General features: G+C 42.2%; 1 protein-coding gene across 1 annotated transcript in view; it reads right to left on the bottom strand.

Moving 5' to 3' along the window:
* Positions 1 to 106: 106 nt before the first annotated feature.
* LOC108573541 (ETS-like protein pointed) overlaps positions 107 to 9,225 on the bottom strand; it is a 177,638-nt gene continuing 168,519 nt past the window's right edge. The window contains 6 exon segments of the mRNA XM_017936007.1: positions 107 to 365; positions 507 to 781; positions 784 to 812; positions 1,359 to 1,634; positions 3,744 to 4,055; positions 4,416 to 4,616. Of these exon segments, the coding sequence (XP_017791496.1) occupies positions 302 to 365; positions 507 to 781; positions 784 to 812; positions 1,359 to 1,634; positions 3,744 to 4,055; positions 4,416 to 4,616 (1,157 nt within the window). The 3' untranslated portion in view covers positions 107 to 301.

The raw sequence follows: 9,225 nt of genomic DNA, 5'->3' as shown, positions 1-9,225 counted from the left end.
GTCTGAACGTTAGAAGACACGTCGAATTGGTTCGTGTTCTTCTATTATTCTCATTTGAAGAATTATTCGTTTCGTTAATAATACACCAGTTACTTAGTTTCTCCGCTCTCTCTCTCTCTCATTTGTTCGTTTCACATTGTTCGTTTACATTATAGCAGTATCAACTTTGTTCCTGTGCGATATCCTAGGAATTTCTCCTTATATTCCTCTCTCTCCCTCTCTCCGTCTCTCACCCTCTTGTTTCTTCTTTTTTTTTATTAGCAAAACGACACAGTCCTCAAACACGTCCAATAACAAAAACTCAGTCTTCTTCCTTCTTCTCTGGCTTCAAATCTACCATTGCGTGGAGTTCTTCCGGACTGTATCTACAATGGAACAACACCATAAATAACACAACGATTCGTTACCAATAATATAAGCAAAGAGAAAGAAGTAGCAAGCAGCTGTAGGAAATTCTCGCAGTTAACGTATGTCGGTAAGCAACAGAGAAAACGTTGCGCACTTACCCTAAGAGACTCTGTAAGTCACAGACGAAACGGTAAACGTATCGTTTACCAGCGGTTTTGTGTATAATGTTCTTGTCATAATAATAGCGGAGACCACGGCTCAGCTTCTCGTAGTTCATTTTCGGCTTGTTCTTGCGGATACCCCAGCGACGTGCCACTTCGTCTGGGTCTGTCAGCTTGAACTCCCAGCCGTCACCGGTCCACGAGATAAAGCCTTGGCATGATTTGTCTGTTAGTAACTCTAACAGAAACTGCCAGAGTTGAATGGTTTTTTTTTCCCGGAGCCGGTAAAGCAGGGACCGCTGCCTGGAAGAGTGAGGAAATAAAATCGTTAGAGAATCTTCTTAAAGAAATCATTGTCAATCTAAAATATAAATTAATTTATCTAATTTATATATCATTTTAAATTTGTCTACAATAGCGCCTATAGGCGCCAATAGCAGTGAAAGAGTTAATATAAAATTGATTTATCTTTCGTCAAATATATCTCATTTACTCGTCAGAATCATTTCTATTATTTATTTCGTACACTTAACACGTTCACTGCCGTGTTATTCACCTGTGACCAGAGATTGTTTCCTCGACAAGGCCACGGTGGTCATCGGTGACCAGAGTGTCTCAAATGTTTAGAATAATTAAAATAAAACGAACATCGTCAACTAAAAGATTCTGGTACATCACAGCTAACTAGACATTATTTTGAATTAAAAAAAAAATAATAATAACAAAGCATAATACAATATTATGCTTAGAATAATGAAAATTCTCTCGCGGCTCTCCCTGATAGAGCAAGATGAAAAAATCTAACGTGGCAGGTGAACGTGTTGATAGATTACAAGTTGAATGAATTACTTGTATAACCGGGGATCATCGCGCTCTGCAACAGAGGCTTCTGATCAGGATTATTCCCAATGGACGATGGATGATGAGGATTCGAAGAGTCTCTTGGAGCAAGTCCAGCAAGGAACGCTGGATGATGAGGCAAGTGTTCCAGGGGACCAACACCCCATTGGTCACCACCAACGCCGCCACCTCCACCTCCGCTTCCGCTTCCTGGAACCGTTTGGAATGGCGTCGCGTCGTACTGTCCATATCCGCCGCTCTCACTGTATCCCTCGTGATAGCGACCTGTTTTCGAAAAATCAAACTCTTAGTAATCGCTAGAAATCAATCTTAACCCTTTCGAAACAGGTCACCGTGGGCACTGAACGCTCTTTCTCTGTGTGACTTGTGTAACACATGCGTAACAGACACACGGCTCAGGTATCGGTAAATCTTTTAGCGCAATAAAGGAAACCAACGAAACCACCCCCAATAAAAGAATATTCTTTGTGGACAAGAGCAGCTGGTCACCGCATGGGCAAGAAATTGCAAACGCTATTTTCTCACATCTGTCGTGGAAATTCGCTTCCTGGGATCTTGGGATAATTTATAACTTAAACAACCCGAAACTCGTCTCATCCGTAGGCAAACCAGTTACACCAGTAAGTAAATTCTTTTTAGTGCACTACACCTATGCCTCGAGTAAATTCCTCGAGTGGTTCGACTTAAAAAGAGGGACAACGGAGTCACATTAACAGCTGACTCTGCCGTGTAACAGTAATTATTACACACCGACAGAGTGATAGCTCGAGAAATAAATCTGCTCTCTGTTGTGAAACGAACGAAATTAGAAATGTGCCTTTTTACGTGAGCAAAAATCGAGTATTTGTGCCAAAAGAGAGATTCATATCTGCCTGTGTAACTGTGCGAAGATGAGATTGTCGCACAAGGTAAAATAGCACAGGGGACAGGATAATCACAGGACATCTCTATTCACGTACGTTCTCGTTAGTGGCTGAGTTGATCGTATAAAGAAGTTCGTCGCGCAGCGAAGATCGCGAATGAAAAGAAGTGCGAGAGAGTGAGATACAGTCAACCTTCCTATAACGCGATTAATTCGTACCGCGATATGAGAGTAACGTGTTATGAGAGTAACGCGTTATGAGAGTACCGCGTTATAGGAGGGTTTACACTAATAGAAAAATTTATGCTATAGGGCGGAGACTGCTTCAGCTAATTGAGTTGTTATATAGAGAAACAACGTTATAAGCTTACCGCGTTACAGGAGGGCCGTCGCAATTTTTGCTCCACGTTATGAGAGTACCGCGTTATATGGAAAACGCGTTTCAAAAGTACCGCGCTATAGGACGGAGACTGCTTCAGCTAATTGAGTTGTTATATAGAGAAACAACGTTATAAGCTTACCGCGTTATATGGAAACAGCGTTTCAAAAGTACCGCGTTACAGGAGGGCCGTCGCAATTTTCGCTCCACGTTATGAGAGTACCGCGTTATATGGAAAACGCGTTTCAAAAGTACCGCGCTATAGGAGGGCCGTCGAAATTTTTGCACCGCGTTATGAGAGTAACGCGTTATGAGAGTAACGCGTTATGAGAGTAACGCGTTATGAGAGTAACGCGTTATGAGAGTAACGCGTAATGAGAGTAATGCGTTATGAGAGTAACGCGTTATATGGAAAATGCGTTTTAAAAGTACCGCGTTATATGGAAAACGCGTTTCAAAAGTACCGCGCTATAGGAGGGCCGTCGAAATTTTTGCACCGCGTTATGAGAGTAACGCGTTATGAGAGTAACGCGTTATGAGAGTAACGCGTTATGAGAGTAACGCGTTATGAGAGTAACGCGTAATGAGAGTAATGCGTTATGAGAGTAACGCGTTATATGGAAAATGCGTTTTAAAAGTACCGCGTTATATGGAAAACGCGTTTCAAAAGTACCGCGTTATAGGAGGGTCGTCGCAATTTTTGCTCCGCGTTATGAGAGTAAAGCGTTATGAGAGTAACGCGTTATGAGAGTAACGCTTTATATGGAAAATGCGTTTTAAAAGTACCGCGTTAAATGGAAAACGCGTTTCAAAAGTACCGCGTTATAGGAGGGTCGTCGCAATTTTTGCTCCGCGTTATGAGAGTAATGCGTTATGAGAGTACCGCGTTATAGGAGGGCCATCGCAATTTTTGCACCGCGTTATGAGAGTACCGCGTTATAGGAGGATTTACTGTACCTCATAGAGCGAGGTAATATCCTAAAACTAAGATCTCTTAGAGGAGAGATTTGGCAAAGCTCAATTTCCCTGTCCCCTGTGCTTCAACCTGCAGGTAAACTGTGTCAACGTCTTAATCACCGCACAGTAGTATCGAAAGGGTTGACAAACGTCCAACGAAATTACGGGTATTTACCTCGTGGATAATTTTTATTGAACAACGACGGCTGATACTTCGGCTCGAGGTGAATTCCACTGGTGCTGTAAAATTCCGGCGAGCCGTCGATGTTGTAGGGATGAGGAGGCTGATGATCCTGCGGTAGACTATGATACTCAGAGGCCTCGTCGTATCCGGAATAGTGTGCAGGAGTCATGTAACTCTCTGTCGGTGTTTGGTTAACCCTGAGGTCGCTCTCGTTGGTCCCTGTAGCCGCGAGATCGTTGCCGCTCGTCAAACCACCTCCGCCACCTTGCAGGTGCTCCGTTATATGGTGATTACTGTAGTTTGCTGTTTCGACAAATCGTAAAAACCGATTCAACGTAAGAAGGGAACAAATTTCTATTCAACTATTTCAAATCTGACCGAAAAATGCCATCGCGCTTCTTTCATTCGATGCCGAAAAGTTCCAAAAATTCGGACATTTTCACCCTAATACGACTGTTTCGAAATAACACGAAGCAGAGACAAAATTATTTATGCATTCTTGTTCAATTTTTTATAAAAAGATAGACAGATTATAAGAAATAAAATTTACACTTCGTGGCTCGACGCGGCGGCACTTTTCGATGTCGAATACTTGGCACTCAAAGGGTTCAAAAGGAATGCAATTCGTTGTTTATATTTTGTCAAGACGACAATGCAACTTACACTCCGTTTTGAGCTGGTTTAAGTTCCGTAAATGTAGATACGCATTGTTCGCGTTGTTATTGTTATTATTGTTGTTGTTGCTGTTTGGAGTGGTGGAATGAGAGTTGGGCGGTTGAGTGGTATGGCTATGGGGCGGTGGCGAGGTTTCATCCCTCTGATTCTCATCTTGGCACACGGGACTGCGTAGATGATTGTAGCCTCCTGGAAAATACAGGGAAAATTGCCAACGTTTTAACACCTTTCACGTGTTCCAAAGATTCTACTTATCTTCCATACAATAGGATTCATTGAACATTCGACAAAATTCTTTGATAATTACTACGTCGTGTGTGATTATTAACTCTTCTTAACTATGCCTGCAGAAACGAGGAGAAAATAGTAATGATACGCATACGGCTTGAAGAAACTCGTTTGAATAAAGTTTACGCGTCTTTTGAGGCAGTAATAGACCGAGTGCGTGCTGCAAAAATATAATTCCGACGGAAAATACGACCGCAAAGAGTTGAGACAGTGTACAGATCCCTACGTCACAGTTCTGATAACAGTAGCTCGTCCATTTCCAACTTTCTTCCTAAAAGTCTCTCTCGAGTTGAACTGTTTGTCATTTAACGCACTGTCGGAGTCTCTCACTCGGAGTAAACTGTCGAAGGGTCGACACCGCCAATGGGTCTGGCGTTTAGGTCTGCGTATTAGATAAGACAGTTTTCTCACGCGAGACGTCGAAATCGTGAAAATCGAGATATCAAGCGTGCAAATTACGAATAAATAATATTTATCGCTGTTCGTTACGATTGTTATTTTATGGATTATATTTGTGTAAGAATCTAGGAAAAAATACTGAAGGACCCAACGGGAATCGAACCCTTTGTGCGCTACGCCAACCACTCCCTCTCTATTCTCCCTTCGAGGTTTCCTATTTGGGTATGGAGGCCCCGATACTACATTTGTTGTCATTTTCAACGCAAATTTCAGGTTTCCAGGCTTTCTCCCGTGTTTTTCAAATGTTAACTCTTCGCGGTCCTATTTTCCGTAGTCGTTTCAATCGTACCGATCGGAATTATTTTTTGGTGGCGCTTGCTCGGTCAATTATTGCCCAAAAAACGTATAAATTTTATTCAAACGAGTTCGTTCAAGCTATGTACATCTTATTGTTAAGTTTCCCCCGTTTCTGCAGAAAAAAGGCGTCCACAGAGCGTTTAAAAGGTAAAAACGCCTTTTCGAAAAATTTTTCAACGCGTGCTCAAGTATGTTTCTCCTCGAATTGGACATTTGTCGGGAGGATAGAAGCGTGTTCGAGGGAAGTTCCGCGGAGTGGAGGAGCAGAAGGGACCGGAAGCGTCGACGCGAGAAGACTCCTGAGGGCAGATACTTGGAGGAAAGAGATTCCGGCGAACCTGACGGTGTGCAGAGTGTCACGAGAGGCACGGAGTCTGCAGGGAGGAACCGCTGACACGTGGGCGGCGCGCATCTCGACGATTGGCCCGAGCCAACTCCGCCTATCCTCGACTTCCTTTTCTCAGCCACGAGAAACCCGTCGAGCGCGTCCATTACGGAGGCTGCGACCGCGGCTTCCTCCTCGTTCGATCGCCAATCAACGGAATATTCCCCTCGTTCGATCGTTTCGCGCGTGAATTTTCAGAGGAACTTGGAGAAATTTGGGAGGGTACTTTTGGGGGAACTTGGAGATCGAGATTTGGGAGTGATATGGTTGTGGATCGGTTGCAAGATTGGGGAAGAAGAGGGGAATGAGAAGATTTAGAAATGGGGATGTAAGGAAAGTGCGGATTTTTTGAATTTTGAACGAAGTGTGCTTAAGTTTGAATTGTTCAATCGTGAAACTTGGAAGACTTCTTTGGAGAGACATCGAGATCGAGGTTTTAGAGAAATCTGACAATGGATCAATCGTGAAATTGGAGAGAACACCGAAAACTTTCGTGAAACTCTTCGAGAAGATTTAGAAGCGGAAGTCTAACGAAACTGTGGATTTTGAAAAATTCTCAATTAAAGTGTATTTAAATTTGAACTGTTCAATCGTGAATTTGGAAAAATGGAGAAATTTGAAAGAATCCTTTGGAGAGACACAGAGATCGAGGGGTCTCAAAGAAATCCGACAATGGATCAATCGTAAAATTAGAGAAAACACCGAAAATTTTCGTAAGCCTCTTTCAGAAGATTTATAAACGAAAGTCTAACGGAACCTCGGATTTTTTCTCATTTCGAATTAAAGCGAACGATCGTCGTATCCTCTGAACACTCTATCCACCAATTTCATCGTGAAATTTGAAAGAATCCTTTGTAGGAACCTAGAAATCGAGATTTACAGATCACTCGTGAAACGTTGGAACGAACCTTCGAATTTTCCTTCGTACTCCATTAAAATACCCATTTCTGCACTGTGAACAATCATTCCGTTCCCTGAATACTCCGTGTCACATTATTCTGCTGTATAATTTCGTTTACCATACCTTGATTATTTATCGCGTTTATTGTCGCCCAGGTCGTCATATTCCACGATACTCGGTTCCGTAGCCAAGGGTGGCTACTATTTAATTAGACTAAATGATTCAAGCAACGCTGATAATACCACGTTCCACTCGAGCTGGCGATAAGAACGAGGGTAACGCGGTCCGAATCCGCGGCGTTGATAAGGTACGCGTATCCTGTTTCGATTAGCCGCGGCAGATTTCTGTTTTTCAACCTGACAATTGAAATAATCGGAAACTTCAACGTTGCTTGAAGCCTTCGCGTGTAAACTACGTCAATTTTTCAAATTCTTATCGAAATTTCCGACACACTTGCTCAGAATAATCAAATATTTCCAACGTAGATATCTTCAAATTTGACGAAAAAAATCCACTTTTTTGGCGGAGTCGAAATTTCTTCGGTTTCTGTGTATACAGAAGTATAGTGAATGTAATATTCACTCGTGTGCGTGTCAATCAAGTGTACTATTTTAAGAAATATCTAATCTAAGGAACAATTTTTCATTTTATCAATGCTGGTTGAAAATGTGATTCGAGCGATTATTTACAAAAGTTTCATAAATCCTCCTGTAAAGCTACCAAGCAAGCAACGCAAAAACAAGTTTCTTCTTCTTCTGAATTTGCATCTTTTGGAAAAACAGTGGAGTGGAAGAAAGGGTTGAAGTGTGCCAATTGGCACATTAACGAATCGAGAAAGGGATTCTCTAATCCAAGCTGCTCCACTTACCTCGACCCTAAAAGCGGCTGGTAATTATTCCGAGCGGCTTATTCGCGAGCCGCAGAACCTCCCCCCGATGTCGTGCCAGGACAATGGCTTCTCGCGGATTATCATAATCCGCCGGCTAAGCGTCGCGTTGCGTGAACAGTCGGAATTACAATGTGCACGATATGTGTGACCAGCCGACGTTCCCACACTTATCCTTTTTAACGGCGAGGAAAACAGGTGGCCCAACACTCGACCCATAACGAGCGGCTATATCGTTAGCGACGCGACTAACGCACAAACACAGACACACGTGGACGACAGAGGTCCAACGCTTCAGGTGAGACGGAAAGGTGTTCTCCGGTGGAAAAATCAATTTTTGAAGAAAAGAGGGAGAGAAAGAAATGTGTACTGGACTTTGTGAAAAATTTCAGTTTCTGAGAGCAGAATATTAGTCTTCGTGAAAAATTTCAGTTTTTGAGAGCAGAATAAATGATGCATTAGCCTTCGTAACGTGTCTTTTGAAATGATATGAAATTTATTAAAATCAGACGAGTGGATAACTTGTTACACTTTTTGCAGGTGAGTGCACGACCCCAGAAATTGTGAATATGTAATTCTTTTTAAGTTCTCCTTTGGGGGTGACTTTATTTACTTCAGCAGGGAAATTACAATGCTTCGTTTAAGGAAAATGAGTAATTTCTAGAAAATTAGAGAGGGAAAGAATTTTAGTAACAGATGAAAGGGGTAACAGTGCTCAAAATTTTCAAGCTCTACGCATACTTTTCCTCAGAAATCCTAAGAAAAATTGAAACCAAATCTCAATCACTCTATTCCTCGTGAGTTCCTTCTTACTGAAAATGCTATTCTTCAAAAACTTGTATTTCGCTTCAATCGCGATTTCACAGAAGCACAAATTCCCAAACTCCACGTACACCACGTACACTAAAACCAAATTTGAGTCACTCTATTCCTCATGAGTTCGTTCTCACAGAAAACAGTATTCCATAAAAAAATTCTATCTTCAGTTCCAAGCAACATTTTCAAATTCCAACAAGCAAACATGCGCAAGAAGGTTCAGCAAACGTCTGCTTAAAATTTCGCTTCGATATCTGTGGCACACTTCTGAAAAAGAAAGTGCTCAAAAGTTTTCGAATTTAGCGCCGATAAGACAGACACCTTTCCGTTTCCACTTAACGAACTTTCAGTACGTTGAATGGAAATGATAACCGTTCTAAGCTGGTCGTGGATCGATCGAAGATTACGCTTGCTGCCTTGGATTGATCGTTTCCAGATAAACGGAAGCGTAATTAGCTACAAGCTTGTTAGGGCACGCCTACTCGAGAACATCGTTCCGAGAAGAGCAGTCGAGAGTGCATGTACGAATGTGCTTTATTTGAACACACCTGGTGAAGAATTTTCCTCGAGTTATATTCGTGTAAATTGTTATCGGCGAGCGTGGAGTTGCGGTAATTGTGGTTTCGAGGGTGTAGAAAGTATAAAAAAGAGTTGTTAAGTATATAATAGCACACTTTGCTCGAGTTTCCTGCTCTTTTGATATTGCTCGCTGATAGTGTGTGTTTGAGTAGCGTTTCTCGGTTGGCAAGTCTTCGATTTCGAGTGT

This window comes from Habropoda laboriosa, unplaced genomic scaffold (assembly GCF_001263275.1).
Source record: "Habropoda laboriosa isolate 0110345459 unplaced genomic scaffold, ASM126327v1 scaffold20, whole genome shotgun sequence".
NCBI classification, from domain to species: domain Eukaryota; kingdom Metazoa; phylum Arthropoda; class Insecta; order Hymenoptera; family Apidae; genus Habropoda; species Habropoda laboriosa.
The sequence above is the reverse complement of the archived record's forward strand: the minus strand, read 5'-3'. Positions and strand labels throughout refer to the sequence as shown.